The sequence below is a fragment of the Eleutherodactylus coqui genome, chromosome 8 (assembly GCF_035609145.1).
Source record: "Eleutherodactylus coqui strain aEleCoq1 chromosome 8, aEleCoq1.hap1, whole genome shotgun sequence".
Classification (NCBI taxonomy): domain Eukaryota; kingdom Metazoa; phylum Chordata; class Amphibia; order Anura; family Eleutherodactylidae; genus Eleutherodactylus; species Eleutherodactylus coqui.
Genome location: NC_089844.1, coordinates 206,049,299 through 206,065,441, shown reverse-complemented (window position 1 = coordinate 206,065,441; position 16,143 = coordinate 206,049,299). Strand labels below are relative to the sequence as shown.

At 54.1% G+C, this 16,143-nt stretch overlaps 1 protein-coding gene across 3 annotated transcripts in view; it reads right to left on the bottom strand.

Moving 5' to 3' along the window:
• Positions 1-5,997: 5,997 nt before the first annotated feature.
• The window catches only part of USP22 (ubiquitin specific peptidase 22), a 65,493-nt gene continuing 55,347 nt past the window's right edge, over positions 5,998-16,143 (bottom strand). For all 3 annotated transcript variants that reach the window (XM_066577251.1, XM_066577252.1, XM_066577253.1), the window contains exons 13-15: positions 15,799-15,861; positions 12,538-12,687; positions 5,998-6,555 (exon numbers count right to left, since the gene is read on the bottom strand). In XM_066577251.1, coding sequence (XP_066433348.1) covers positions 6,513-6,555; positions 12,538-12,687; positions 15,799-15,861 — 256 coding nt within the window. In that variant the 3' untranslated portion in view covers positions 5,998-6,512. The remainder of the gene's footprint in view (positions 6,556-12,537; positions 12,688-15,798; positions 15,862-16,143) is intronic.

The following is a 16,143-nucleotide window of genomic DNA, read 5'->3' as shown; positions in this document are numbered from 1 at the left end:
CAGTAACCTCAACCCATAGCATCAAAGACTGCCCAAGGCCAGCCTACCTCAACCCATTGCATCAAAGACTGCCCCAAGGCCAGCCTACCTCAACCCATAGCATCAACGACTGCCCCAAGGCCAGCCTACCTCAACCCATAGCATCAACGACTGCCCCAAGGCCAGCCTACCTCAACCCATAGCATCAACGACTGCCCCAAGGCCAGCCTACCTCAACCCATAGCATCAACGACTGCCCCAAGGCCAGCCTACCTCAACCCATAGCATGAAAGACTGCCCCAAGGCCAGTAACCTCAACCCATAGCATGAAAGACTGCCCAAGGCCAGTAACCTCAACCCATAGCATGAAAGACTGCCCCAAGGCCGGTCTACCTCAACCCATAGCATCAAAGACTGCCCCAAGGCCGGCCTACCTCAACCCATAGCATGAAAGACTGCCCCAAGGCCAGCCTACCTCAACCCATAGCATCAAAGACTGCCCCAAGGCCGGCCTACCTCAACCCATAGCATCAAAGACTGCCCCAAGGCCGGCCTACCTCAACCCATAGCATCAAAGACTGCCCCAAGGCCAGTAACCTCAACCCATAGCATCAAAGACTGCCCCAAGGCCAGCCTACCTCAACCCATTGCATCAAAGACTGCCCCAAGGCCAGCCTACCTCAACCCATTGCATCAAAGACTGCCCCCAAGGCCAGCCTACCTCAACCCATTGCATCAAAGACTGCCCCAAGGCCAGCCTACCTCAACCCATAGCATCAACGACTGCCCCAAGGCCAGCCTACCTCAACTCATAGCATCAAAGACTGCCCCAAGGCCAGCCTACCTCAACTTATAGCATCAAAGACTGCCCCAAGGCCAGAAACCTCAACCCATAGCATCAAAGACTGCCCCAAGGCCGGCCTACCTCAGCCCATAGCATCAAAGACTGACCCAAGGCCGTCCATGAACACCACATCACTCGCGTACATGGCCTCTCGCCAGCAGATGCGTTTCGGTTGCTGGATCCTCAGGTCTCCCTTTGTAGCCTCAGCTGGGCATGGGTGCAGAAGGGTGTGGGGTGCCTCTGCTATCGTAGAGGAAGCCTCACTCCCGTGCCCCAGAATCTAAAACTGTAAAGTTGATGTGAAAAGTTTTCAGAGTTTAGGCATTGCATTAAATTGGCGCAGACCGCGTCCTCTTGTGGAACGTCTGCAGCAAACGCCTGGTTTTTGTCTCAGCCGATATCCTTCAACGCACGGTACAAGCAGAACCACGCGGGGGCGCTCAGGCACACAAACCATCAGATAAATACAGAACCCATACATACTAACCACAAGGTTCATAGTATATTGGCCCCTCCCCCAGCGTCCCGCTGAGCGCACTTACAGATGGGGCTTCACACTAATAGACACCAGGCTATAAGGTCTAATTAAATGACCTTCCATCAAACTGTGTGCCAAGAACCTTGTACTTTCTAACACCCGTTGCATAAATCCGCCCCTCGGAGCGAGTTTGTAGGATATCGCTTTGGCGTAGCCGTTTGTCCTTTTGGCTCCACTTCTGGCTTCTGAGACCCGAGACTGGGCCGAGCATGGTATGTTTGAGAGCTCCATCATCCCAACGCATATGTAAACGCTGCAATGCAGAAAATCTGGGAAAAGCTTGAAATCGGCTCGAGAACACACATCCCCCCCTTAATCCAATTGTCTGCCATATACATAGGGGACGTTCAGATGACTTCCATGCAGTGCAGCCCCCTGTCCGATCCTTCAAAGCACCGTCTTGATGCGGAGATTTCTCCCCAATCCCCTTCTCTATGCTCTGCTAACACTCCCTTGATGTATTTTATCATATGACCATCTAGAGACTGTCCTCCCAGCAGGCAGAAATGGTACTGTGTCATGACCTTCTGTATTCTACATTCACCTAGATAAGCTACAGTCAATAAGTATACAGTTAGGAGGATGAGCTGTGATCTCCTCCATTACAACTGTGTGACAGGAGTCTCTAGTCATCAGCAGTAACTGAAAGGAGTCCCCCCTCCACCCCCCATGAAGGGTTTGTGTGGTACAGTCCATGTAATATCACACAGGAATTATGTATACTGGGGGCTAGTTATACATCATGAACGAGGGGTAGTTCACCCGTACGTAGCACAGAATGATGTGGCTGGAATCTCGGCTACACCAGGGTGAAGTAAACTGCAGATTTGTTGTAGACAATCCACTCCATCCAGTTGGGGGCAGTGTCTGCAGCAAACATAGGGATCTCTGGAAAACCCATTTAGATGAATTAGACCAGCAGTAACTGGCACTGGTCCCTCTATAAGGACGCCTTCACTTTTTTTTTGCTATTTTTCATGCAGTTTTTGAGCCAAAATCTAGAAATAGATCCAGCAGGAGGTCCAAGACCTTCCTTTTTAATTTCACATCTCTAGTGAATACATTTCTGGTTTTGACTCAAAAAACTGTCACAAAACCAGGTGTGAATCCATCACAAGCGAAAATCATCTTATATTCACGGAGTTATTTGCTTAAAGGGGTTGTCCTGTTGTAAACTACTGGTGCCCATCTTCAGGATCGATCATCAATAGTAGATCAACAAGGCCTGTCGCCGATCAGCAGGTATGCTCATGCACTGAGCCGATTTCTGCAAGCAGCGCACAGCTCCGTTTCCACCACAGTGGCCAGGCTTGGTATTGCCGTCCAAGTTCCCATTCACTTCAATGATAGTTATGCTTGCAATACCACTGCAGTGAGAATGGAGCAGTGTGCTTCTTGCAGAAATCAACTCAGTGCATAAGAGCACTGGCCCGGTGAACTGCTGAACAGTAGGGGGGCCCGGGCAACGGACCTTGCTGGTCTACTATTGCTGGCCTGTTCTGAAGAGGTGTGAAGAACCATAGAAAGAAGAGACTGGTGGATAGGCACAACTCTGCAGAAAAGCTGGTGGGACGGTAGGATGCATCATCCAACTTCTCTTTTAGGAAGTGTAATAAAATAAAAAAACCCGCATTAGGATACACATTTTGGGAAGAACCCCTTCTCCAGTCACGCTGGGTAGGACATCACTTCTGGGACTACAGGGACATGGATCCCAAGAGTGCTGGTGATACCAGTGATGGAGCTGGGGCCTGCGGGAGAAGCGCCCCCCCCCCGAAAGAAGGGGGGCCCAGCGAGAGAAGCGCCCCCCCCCGAAAGAAGGGGGGCCCAGCGAGAGAAGCCCCCCCCCCCCCCGAAAGAAGGGGGGCCCAGCGAGAGAAGCGCCCCCCCCCCCGAAAGAAAGGGGGCCCAGCGAGAGAAGCGCCCCCCCCCCGAAAGGGGGGCCCCAGCGAGAGAAGCGCCCCCCCCCCCCCCGAAAGAAGGGGGGCCCAGCGAGAGAAGCGCCCCCCCCCCCCCGAAAGAACGGGGGGCCCAGCGGGAGAAGCGCCCCCCCCGAAAGAAAGGGGGCCCAGCGGGAGAAGCGCCCCCCCCCCCCGAAAGAAGGGGGGCCCAGCGGGAGAAGCGCCTCCCCCCCCCCCCCCGAAAGAAGGGGGGCCCAGCGGGAGAAGCGCCCCCCCCCCCCCCCCCGAAAGAAGGGGGGCCCAGCGGGAGAAGCGCCTCCCCCCCCCCCCCCCGAAAGAAGGGGGGCCCAGCGGGAGAAGCGCCCCCCCCCCCCCCGAAAGAAGGGGGGCCCAGCGGGAGAAGCGCCTCCCCCCCCCCCCCCGAAAGAAGGGGGGGGCCCAGCGGGAGAAGCGCCTCCCCCCCCCCCCGAAAGAAGGGGGGCCCAGCGGGAGAAGCGCCCCCCCCCCCCCCCCCCCGAAAGAAGGGGGGCCCAGCGGGAGAAGCGCCTCCCCCCCCCCCCGAAAGAAGGGGGGCCCAGCGGGAGAAGCGCCTCCCCCCCCCCCCCGAAAGAAGGGGGGCCCAGCGGGAGAAGCGCCTCCCCCCCCCCCCCCGAAAGAAGGGGGGCCCAGCGGGAGAAGCGCCTCCCCCCCCCCGAAAGAAGGGGGGCCCAGCGGGAGAAGCGCCTCCCCCCCCCAAAGGAGGGGCCCAGCGGGAGAAGCGCCTCCCCCCCCCCCAAGGAGGGGCCCAGCGGGAGAAGCGCCTCCCCCCCCCAAAGGAGGGGCCAGCGGGAGAAGCGCCTCCCCCCCCAAAGGAGGGGCCAGCGGGAGAAGCGCCTCCCCCCCCAAAGGAGGGGCCAGCGGGAGAAGCGCCTCCCCCCCCAAAGGAGGGGCCAGCGGGAGAAGCGCCTCCCCCCCCCAAAGGAGGGGCCAGCGGGAGAAGCGCCTCCCCCCCCAAAGGAGGGGCCAGCGGGAGAAGCGCCTCCCCCCCCAAAGGAGGGGCCAGCGGGAGAAGCGCCTCCCCCCCCAAAGGAGGGGCCAGCGGGGAGAAGCGCCTCCCCCCCCAAAGGAGGGGCCAGCGGGAGAAGCGCCTCCCCCCCCCAAAGGAGGGGCCAGCGGGAGAAGCGCCTCCCCCCCCAAAGGAGGGGCCCGCGGGAGAAGCGCCTCCCCCCCCAAAGGAGGGGCCCGCGGGAGAAGCGCCTCCCCCCCCAAAGGAGGGGCCCGCGGGAGAAGCGCCTCCCCCCCCAAAGGAGGGGCCAGCGGGAGAAGCGCCTCCCCCCCCAAAGGAGGGGCCAGCGGGAGAAGCGCCTCCCCCCCCAAAGGAGGGGCCAGCGGGAGAAGCGCCTCCCCCCCCAAAGGAGGGGCCAGCGGGAGAAGCGCCTCCCCCCGAAGGAGGGGCCAGCGGGAGAAGCGCCTCCCCCCCCCCCGAAGGAGGGGCCAGCGGGAGAAGCGCCTCCCCCCCCCCCGAAGGAGGGGCCAGCGGGAGAAGCGCCTCCCCCCCCCCCGAAGGAGGGGCCAGCGGGAGAAGCGCCTCCCCCCCCCCCGAAGGAGGGGCCAGCGGGAGAAGCGCCTCCCCCCCCCCCGAAGGAGGGGCCAGCGGGAGAAGCCCCCCCCCGAAGGAGGGGCTAGCGGGAGAAGCCCCCCCCGAAGGAGGGGCCAGCGGGAGAAGCCCCCCCCCCGAAGGAGGGGCCAGCGGGAGAAGCCCCCCCCGAAGGAGGGGCCAGCGGGAGAAGCCCCCCCCCCGAAGGAGGGGCCAGCGGGAGAAGCCCCCCCCCCCCGAAGGAGGGGCCAGCGGGAGAAGCCCCCCCCCGAAGGAGGGGCCAGCGGGAGAAGCCCCCCCCCGAAGGAGGGGCCAGCGGGAGAAGCCCCCCCCCGAAGGAGGGGCCAGCGGGAGAAGCCCCCCCCCGAAGGAGGGGCCAGCGGGAGAAGCCCCCCCCCCCCGAAGGAGGGGCCAGCGGGAGAAGCCCCCCCCCCCCGAAGGAGGGGCCAGCGGGAGAAGCCCCCCCCCCCCCGAAGGAGGGGCCAGCGGGAGAAGCCCCCCCCCCCCCCGAAGGAGGGGCCAGCGGGAGAAGCCCCCCCCCCGAAGGAGGGGCCAGCGGGAGAAGCCCCCCCCCCCCCCGAAGGAGGGGCCAGCGGGAGAAGCCCCCCCCGAAGGAGGGGCCAGCGGGAGAAGCCCCCCCCCTGAAGGAGGGGCCAGCGGGAGAAGCCCCCCCCCGAAGGAGGGGCCAGCGGGAGAAGCCCCCCCCCCGAAGGAGGGGCCAGCGGGAGAAGCGCCCCCGAAGGAGGGGCCAGCGGGAGAAGCGCCCCCGAAGGAGGGGCCACCAGTAGTTTACAACTGTAATCTCCCCCAAGGAAAAGCTGCATATAAAGTGACCGTTTTCAAAGCCTTCTATGCAATGCTCTTTAAATAATGTACCTACCAATCAGGACCAGACATCCCAACGGCACCTTCCTTGGTACAGACGGCGGACCGCATGTATATTAAGAGACGGGTCGAGGCTTTTGCTGCCTTTTCTCTTTTACTCATGACTGCATTGGTGAAATAAAATTTTCATGAAAAAAAAAAAAAACACAACAAATAGCAGTTCAAGGCAAAACAAAAAGATCCATGATGGTGAAACCAAAGGACCAAAGCTGGTGATTCCTGGTGAGGAGCAGTCCACGTGACAGTCCGGCCGCTCCGAGTAAGACAGAGAGCCGTCGTTTCATACTGTATTTATTTCAGAACTAAAATCACAAATAGAGATACTTGCAAAATACTCTTATGCCTTCCAGCCTGGAGGTGCGGATACCAACCTGGGTGCTCACGCCTTCAGTCCCATGTGCATCATCAGATGGCCTGGGCGCTCCCAGCAGGACGGCCATGTTTGGTCAGATGCAAGGCGAGCACCGGATGGAGAGGATGTTGTAGTGATGGTCTCTGGAGATGCGTCCTCCCCCCTCCCCTCCTTCCCATACATAATCCCAGAAGCACGATGAAGGATGTTTAGTACCAGACTGTAGTTATCCCTCTGCCCCTTCCGGTTTCGATCTCCCACTTGTGTGCGGCAAGGTAAGTTCTTCCACCTGTTCAAGAGTCAATGGGCAGATGCGAGACCGGCATCGCTCCCGTCTAATGTCGGCTTTGTCTGAAAGATCCAGGTAGGTCTGTGTGTTGTCGGAGAAGTCTTGCTTGAATTGGTTTGATTCACATTTCAGACAAACGCAGATAGAATTACTCATACTCCAGAAACTGCTTGTGATAAAAAAGCAAATACCTGAAAGGAAGAGCAAAAGCATCAATAACCACACCGTCTCCATGCCAACGGGGAAGAACCCCCAATATTAGGTGCAAAATATCTCTACATGCAGAACGGACTGAAGGTTCACTGGCCAAACACTACTGAGGACCCATGCTTCGGGAATTGGCTGGACGGTCATACGGGACTGCCATAGCCAGCCTCCCTCCCTCCCGCCGACATGCCACCCGCCACCCTTCTGGCACTACAGTTCTGCCCTTACGATGATTTGAACTAGTGGCACAGCTGTTATGGCACTCCGGCTGCTGACTCCTAGGTGATGTCAGGCCGGGCAATATCCGCATCACTGGGGGTCCCCTGCGAATAATTACTGAAGGCCATTAGTACCGCATTTCCCCGAAAATAAAGCAGTGTCTTATATTCATTTTTGTTCAAACAGGTTTACCTTTTTTACACGTAGAGCTGCCTGGACACTATTTACAATGACTTTTTTAATTAACTGTTAGCAAGGCTTAATTTTGGAGTAGGGCTTATATTTTAAGCATCCTCAAAAAGCCTGAGAAATCATTTTGCATCCTCAAAAATTCTGGAAAATTATGCAATGTCTTATTTTAAGGGTATGTCTTATTTTCAGGGAAACGGGGTAGTTGTTGCCCAGAAAACTGCTTTAAACTAAAGGCTTCACAGAAACATCCAGTGAAAAAAGCGCTCCGGCTGCAGGCCCCATGATCCGGCTGCAGGCCCCATGATCCGGCTGCAGGCCCCATGATCCGGCTGCAGGCCCCATGATCCGGCTGCAGGCCCCATGATCCGGCTTCATGGCAGGCTCAGGCCCGTTCACACTGGCGCGCCGGCCGCCCCGCGGTTCGAGTTTTGAAGCAGACACAGAATTATGGAATAGAACAGTTCTGTTTTTTCCCCATTAATTTTAATGGTTTTTAAAAAACTGTGAGCTTCCAGTTTCATGGAGCAAACCAGCCAGTCCGCAGCGCTGCTCGTGCGGGATACAAGCGGAACCAGATGGGGCCATTTGTGGAGTAATCCCTTCTCTCTGCTCCATAGCTGCAGGACGCGCGCCCGTGTGAAGGAGCTCCTCGCATACGATTAAAGGCAGCGAGCGAAAACCAGTGCTGAAAATCCATCGAAACCTTGAGGAAGGGAATCAGTAATGCCGACCACACGTGGACACATCCTTAGGGGACAAGCATCAGTAGTGCCGACCACATGTGAACACATCCTTAGAGGACAAGCATCAGTAACGCCGACCACATGTGAACACATCCTTAGAGGACAAGCATCAGTAATGCCGACCACACGTGGGCACATCCTTAGGGGACAAGCATCAGTAGGTCCGACCACATGTGGACACATCCTTAGGGGACAAGCATCAGTAGTGCCGACCACATGTGGACACATCCTTAGGGGACAAGCATCAGTAATGCCGACCACATGTGAACACATCCTTAGGGGACAAGCATCAGTAATGCCGACCACATGTGGACACATCCTTAGGGGACAAGCATCAGTAACGCCGACCACATGTGGACACATCCTTAGAGGACAAGCATCAGTAATGCCGACCACATGTGGACACATCCTCAGAGGACAAGCATCAGTAGTGCCGACCACATGTGGACACATCCTTACAGGACAAGCATCAGTAACGCCGACCACATGTGGACACATCCTTAGGGGACAAGCATCAGTAGTGCCGACCACATGTGAACACATCCTTAGAGGACAAGCATCAGTAACGCCGACCACATGTGAACACATCCTTAGAGGACAAGCATCAGTAGTGCCGACCACATGTGGACACATCCTCAGAGGACAAGCATCAGTAGTGCCGACCACATGTGGACACATCCTCAGAGGACAAGCATCAGTAATGCCGACCCCATGTGGAAACATCCTTAGGGGACAAGCATCAGTAATGCCGACCACATGTGGACACATCCTTAGGGGACAAGCATCAGTAATGCCGACCACATGTGAACACATCCTTAGGGGACAAGCATCAGTAATGCCGACCACATGTGAACACATCCTTAGGGGACAAGCATCAGTAATGCCGACCACATGTGGACACATCCTTAGGGGACAAGCATCAGTAACGCCGACCACATGTGGACACATCCTTAGAGGACAAGCATCAGTAATGCCGACCACATGTGGACACATCCTCAGAGGACAAGCATCAGTAGTGCCGACCACATGTGGACACATCCTTACAGGACAAGCATCAGTAACGCCGACCACATGTGGACACATCCTTAGGGGACAAGCATCAGTAACGCCGACCACATGTGGACACATCCTTAGGGGACAAGCATCAGTAATGCCGACCACATGTGGACACATCCTCAGAGGACAAGCATCAGTAGTGCCGACCACATGTGAACACATCCTTAGGGGACAAGCATCAGTAGTGCCGACCACATGTGAACACATCCTTAGGGGACAAGCATCAGTAGTGCCGACCACATGTGGACACATCCTTAGGGGACAAGCATCAGTAGTGCCGACCACATGTGGACACATCCTTAGGGGACAAGCATCAGTAGTGCCGACCACATGTGAACACATCCTTAGGGGACAAGCATCAGTAACGCCGACCACATGTGGACACATCCTTAGGGGACAAGCATCAGTAATGCCGACCACATGTGGACACATCCTCAGAGGACAAGCATCAGTAATGCCGACCACATGTGGACACATCCTCAGAGGACAAGCATCAGTAATGCCGACCACATGTGGACACATCCATAGGGGACAAGCATCAGTAGTGCCGACCACATGTGGACACATCCATAGGGGACAAGCATCAGTAGTGCCGACCACATGTGGACACATCCTCAGAGGACAAGCATCAGTAGTGCCCACCACATGTGGACACATCCTTAGGGGACAAGCATCAGTAGTGCCGACCACATGTGGACACATCCTCAGAGGACAAGCATCAGTAATGCCGACCACATGTGAACACATCCTTAGGGGACAAGCATCAGTAGTGCCGACCACATGTGAACACATCCTTAGGGGACAAGCATCAGTAGTGCCGACCACATGTGAACACATCCTTAGGGGACAAGCATCAGTAGTGCCGACCACATGTGGACACATCCTTAGGGGACAAGCATCAGTAGTGCCGACCACATGTGGACACATCCTTAGGGGACAAGCATCAGTAATGCCGACCACATGTGGACACATCCTTAGGGGACAAGCATCAGTAATGCCGACCACATGTGGACACATCCTTAGGGGACAAGCATCAGTAATGCCGACCACATGTGGACACATCCTTAGGGGACAAGCATCAGTAGTGCCGACCACATGTGGACACATCCTTAGGGGACAAGCATCAGTAATGCCGACCACATGTGGACACATCCTTAGGAGACAAGCATCAGTAATGCCGACCACATGTGGACACATCCTTAGGGGACAAGCATCAGTAATGCCGACCACATGTGGACACATCCTTAGGGGACAAGCATCAGTAATGCCGACCACATGTGGACACATCCTTAGGGGACAAGCATCAGTAACGCCGACCACATCTGAACACATCCTTAGAGGACAAGCATCAGTAACGCCGACCACATGTGAACACATCCTTAGGGGACAAGCATCAGTAGTGCCGACCACATGTGGACACATCCTTAGGGGACAAGCATCAGTAATGCCGACCACATGTGAACACATCCTTAGGGGACAAGCATCAGTAGTGCCGACCACATGTGGACACATCCTTACAGGACAAGCATCAGTAGTGCCGACCACATGTGAACACATCCTTAGGGGACAAGCATCAGTAGTGCCGACCACATGTGGACACATCCTTAGGGGACAAGCATCAGTAACGCCGACCACATGTGGACACATCCTTAGGGGACAAGCATCAGTAGTGCCGACCACATGTGGACACATCCTTAGGGGACAAGCATCAGTAATGCTGACCACATGTGGACACATCCTCAGAGGACAAGCATCAGTAGTGCCGACCACATGTGAACACATCCTTAGGGGACAAGCATCAGTAATGCCGACCACATGTGGACACATCCTTAGGGGACAAGCATCAGTAGTGCCGACCACATGTGAACACATCCTTAGGGGACAAGCATCAGTAACGCCGACCACATGTGGACACATCCTTAGGGGACAAGCATCAGTAGTGCCGACCACATGTGGACACATCCTCAGAGGACAAGCATCAGTAGTGCCGACCACATGTGGACACATCCTCAGAGGACAAGCATCAGTACTGCCGACCACATGTGAACACATCCTTAGAGGACAAGCATCAGTAATGCCGACCACATGTGGACACATCCTTAGGGGACAAGCATCAGTAGTGCCGACCACATGTGGACACATCCTTAGAGGACAAGCATCAGTAGTGCCGACCACATGTGAACACATCCTTAGGGGACAAGCATCAGTAACGCCGACCACATGTGAACACATCCTTAGGGGACAAGCATCAGTAATGCCGACTACATGTGGAGACATCCTCAGAGGACAAGCATCAGTAGTGCCGACCACATGTGAACACATCCTTAGGGGACAAGCATCAGTAATGCCGACCACCTGTGGACACATCCTTAGGGGACAAGCATCAGTAGTGCCGACCACATGTGAACACATCCTTAGGGGACAAGCATCAGTAGTGCCGACCACATGTGAACACATCCTCAGAGGACAAGCATCAGTAGTGCCCACCACATGTGGACACATCCTTAGAGGACAAGCATCAGTAATGCCGACCACATGTGAACACATCCTTAGGGGACAAGCATCAGTAGTGCCGACCACATGTGGACACATCCTTAGGGGACAAGCTTCAGTAGTGCCGACCACATGTGGACACATCCATAGGGGACAAGCATCAGTAGTGCCGACCACATGTGAACACATCCTTAGAGGACAAGCATCAGTAATGCCGACCACATGTGGACACATCCTTAGGGGACAAGCATCAGTAACGCCGACCACATGTGGACACATCCTTAGGGGACAAGCATCAGTAATGCCGACCACATGTGGACACATCCTTAGGGGACAAGCATCAGTAGTGCCGACCACATGTGGACACATCCTTACAGGACAAGCATCAGTAATGCCGACCACATGTGGACACATCCTTAGAGGACGGGCCAACACTTTCAGCTGTACAGCCCCTTAGTGACTGCGCCTTAATGACCAAGCCAAATTTTGGACCCTGGGAGTGATCTGCCATGCGTCACTGTAACATGGAATAACTCCGTAAAGGTTTTGCAGATGCCAGTGATTCTTACAAGGTTTTTACCCACTAAATAAGGACAATATGTGGCCAAAAAAAACAGACCAATAGAATTTGTGCATTTATTAAAAGCCACAATTGAAGATTATGAGAAACACTAATTTTTTCTCCCCATTTGTGTGTCAAACCCGCTGTACACATTGGTGATATGTATATTTCCACCTGTTTACTTTATTTTGGAAGCACATTTAAAAACGGTATTCTCTATAGCATTTTGATGGTTTATTCATTCCCAGTGAAGCCACCACCAGACCTGTGTCTGTACGTCACATACATACATACATACGTACACGCACACACAGTTTGGGACGGTGCTGAGAATCTACTTGGCTCCCGCCACGCCCCTGATTTTCCATCCCACTAGCCGAACGCACGGACCGGTGAGTGTGGAGGAAGCACTCGTTGTTCGTTCGACAGAGATCCTCCCAATATTCTCAAACAGATGAAAGTTCGTACATTTGGAACATAAACCCCGTTTACAACGGGGAGGAATCATTTGGATTGCCAGTGTTTGGGACACAATGAATTGGGGGGGCCGAATGCAGAAAATGTATCTTAATGTCACACAAGAAAAGCTCCACAGAAACAAAGGAAGAGAGAGAAACGTCTGCAGGTGATGAGGCGTTAACTCTTAGCCAGAGCATTGATGGTTGCCAATGGTTAGCAGCACGGCACACAAGACAACTCACCCTTCGCTATCTAGAACATCTTTAATGCTAGCCTTGGTGATAATGGCATCGTCACACTTGAACCACTGGTCCTTGTGTTGTCTGATGAAGCTAGTGTAATGCCCGCTCTCCAAGGTGCCCTGGTGATTAACTACTGCAAACAAGGAATACCTGCAAGGAAACACAAGTCAGACATTGATGGATCTCCAAACTCTATACACATCAGTCCATGTATAAGGTAGGACAATCTAGAGCATGTACACCCAGGACTGTGGTTGTAACCAAGGGGGTCCCATACCTAGAGCAGAGGTCCCCAACCGCTGAACCTGGGGGCCATCTACCAAGGAGTTCAACTCTATAATGGAAGACAGAGGTTTTTAGCCTAGCGCTACTTGGCAAACGTGGAGAAACAGACATTTTGAGCATCCATAGTGCTTGCTACGGTCCCGCTACGGCACACCCTACCGCAGGAAGGCCATACAGCGGCAGGTCATACCGGTGGTGAAACCATAGCCGAAATGTGGAGAAAAACAAAAACTCTGAAAACATTTGCAGACGCCAAGGTCACATGGGATACTAAGATACGTATCAGCTCCTCCCCATCGGTGCGGTCCGCGGGTTAGGAGGGGTCTGCTTATGTGAGTCGCCAGACCTCAGGACTCCCATGGCGGCCACACAGAGGGTCTGGAGTCATGGGCCGGGGTCACTAGTAAGTCTTAGCTGTGAGAGCGGTGGGCTATGGCGCGGTTCAGTCATTCAGCGTGCTTCGAGGCGATGGACGCCCTTAGGAGACTCTTCGTTGAGTCAAATGCCTGCATTTTTGCAACCCCATTTTATTGAAATCCACTCAGTTTGGCTTCTGCAGCTTCCATTTATCAGAGTATATAGCAGGCTGCAACATGCCTTCAGCATCGCGAGGGGACATGCATGGCTGCCTGTGGTGTGGACTGATATACAATACTGAAGTATTGCAGTATATTGTGTTTCTGCAGGCCACAGGGACATGGTGATAGGTAGAAGCACATGGCGGTCCGGGGGTCTACAGTTTACTGTACAAGTCCCCCCACAGTTGGAGCCCCCTCAGGCCGGGCGCCGTGATCCGCTGACGATCGGGCACATCTCACGCACGCGGTCTTCCTGGTTTCACATATATTTTTAATTACCCGCTCCGTGGCTTAACAAGGTTGTGTATAAACGCCGCACATGCTGCGTGTGCACAACGCTTATTGCGTGCCCATAGAGAATAGGGCTCTATGGCAAACAGGCAGTAAGATCTGTGCACGCAGTATATATACACAAGTGTGAGGGGATCAATGAGCGCCCACTCACCCCGTGATACATGTGAGCCGCCACTAGGGGACCAAAAGGGGAACAAAAGGTTTAATTACAGAAAACTATGAAAACGTAAAGAACTGTTCCCGTATTCATCGTATTGAACACAAACGAGGTCCAACAAGATCCGCAGAAGGCGGCCAAAGTAACGTGTATATCGCGGGTGATGAAAACAAACGCACACCAGAATTGCGCATTTTTTCTGTTTTTATAAATCGCCGTCTCTCCCAGAAAACATAGATTTTTAAAAGTAAAAGCCAATTAAGAGTTATCTCCACCCTAAATAGAGCCAACAGAAATGGCAGGGCGTCCGTGCCAACCGTCAGAAAGAACCGCAACACCGGTGGTTGTACGGCTGCACAGCGTCGCCATGTCTGCCGCCGCGGGCGTGCCACAGATGTAGGACCGCCTCCAAAAAGGCTGCAGTTGCATTTCTCCCACTTGTCAGTACATTACATGGTACGGTAACTGGTGCCAATGACATACAGTGTTACCTCTGGATGCCAGCGCCTCAGCTGGCCAGTTCTTTGAGTTGTGAGCAATAACTCAGGGTACGAGCCTGCCTATACTCCTCTGCCGCCGGCGTTCCCCGGTGACCTGTGGCGCTGCTGCAGGCTGTCGCTCCCTCCTCCATGTTGACACAGAGCATTGATTTCTGGATGCAGGGCTTGAATGCCCCGCCTCCAGAAAGCTAAGCTCTGATTGGTAAACTCAGTGCTGCATCATCTAATGAAAGCTGGTGCTGGGTTAGCCAATCACAGCCATTTAATGACATCATTGAATGGCTGTGATTGGCTAACCCAGCACCAGCTTTCATTGGTGCGCTGAGTTAACCAATCAGAGCTTAGCTTGCGGGAGGCGGGGCATTCAAGCCCTGCATCCAGAAATCAATGCCAGCGCCGCAGGTCATCGGAGAACGCCGGCGGTAGGCGAGAATTGATTTATTTTTTTTTACTTGGTGTTTCCCCATCGGAACGCATTAATGGGGTTTCTATGCATTTCAATGGGGAAAAGTGCTTTGATATAGGAGTTTTGGCCTAAGAGCTCCGTCTTGGAACGGATTAAACTCGTAGGTCAAGGCACCGCTGTAATGTGAAGAAGCAGTCTGGACACAACTGTCTAACTGGGGTAATAAAGGGCAAACTGCCTCCCAACGTGTCAACATTTTTTTTATCAGGAGGGAGGCTGCGTTTTATGTTGAAGACTTTAGCGGCCATTTTGAACTGGGGCATACTGAGTGACTCTCAGGTATTTCAAATAGGAGGAGGGTCATGCGATATCGTGGGACGGCTAGAATGTACCCAGACGCACCGGAGGAGGCAGTTTGGCTCCATCTTTACTTGTTTAGGAGTTGAGTGAGTACAATGTTGGTAAATTGCCTCTAACACTCGGTGATCTTCATTGACGGACCGCTGAGCGGTGAGCAGTACCCCCCGATGTTCCAGGACACCACATCCCACGTTACGGTCAGCAGGATGCCGCACCGCCGCACTCTGCTCTGGTGGTATGCGGATAGCTGGGGGTACGATTCCCAGGGCGCTGGATTGGGTGTAGAGAAGATCTGGTGGAATGGCCGCCGGACTCAATGCCTTCTATCTATAAGCTACCTGTGGGGCCCTTGTGTATATGGAAAAAATACACAATATGGTTCAACGGAAACAGCCAACCCAAGGTAAGCGAGAACAAGTAAAGAGGGACCAAAACCGACACTTGGTGCATTTGGGGTAATTCTCGCCACCTTTGAATCACATGACCCCCATCCCAATGAAAAACCTCAGCTGAATTCAAAATGGCTGCCAAAAACATCCCACAACCCCTACTGACCAGGACATGTGACTGCTGCAGCCCAATCATTGGCTATAGAGCTCACTGCTGTGATTGGCTACAGCGGTCACATGTCCGGGGAAGCCCTTCATAAATCAGAGTGAGTTGATGAATGCGAGCACTTACTTATTGTCGTTGTTTAGACTGTCTTGCGGCTGCTGATACTGACCATTCATTCTGCTTTCTTTGCTACAAAGGTAAGACAGGAGACGTTAGATAAGGAGCTAGCGGGATGACCGCCTCTGCTTCTGGGGGCAGATCTTTAAGGCAAATACCAGCGTTTTCAGAAGAAAAGTTGCACTTTAACAAGAGAAAAAAAGAAATCTTGCATAAAAGTTTGTGTCTCTTAACCCTTTCTAATCCAATTTGTATCCTGGTTTTCCTAGGGGGCTTACTCTTTTTCTGCCCTTCTACAACGGCGCTATCTGCTGGCTAAAGCCAGTACTGCATGAGGTGACACGTTGGATAGGC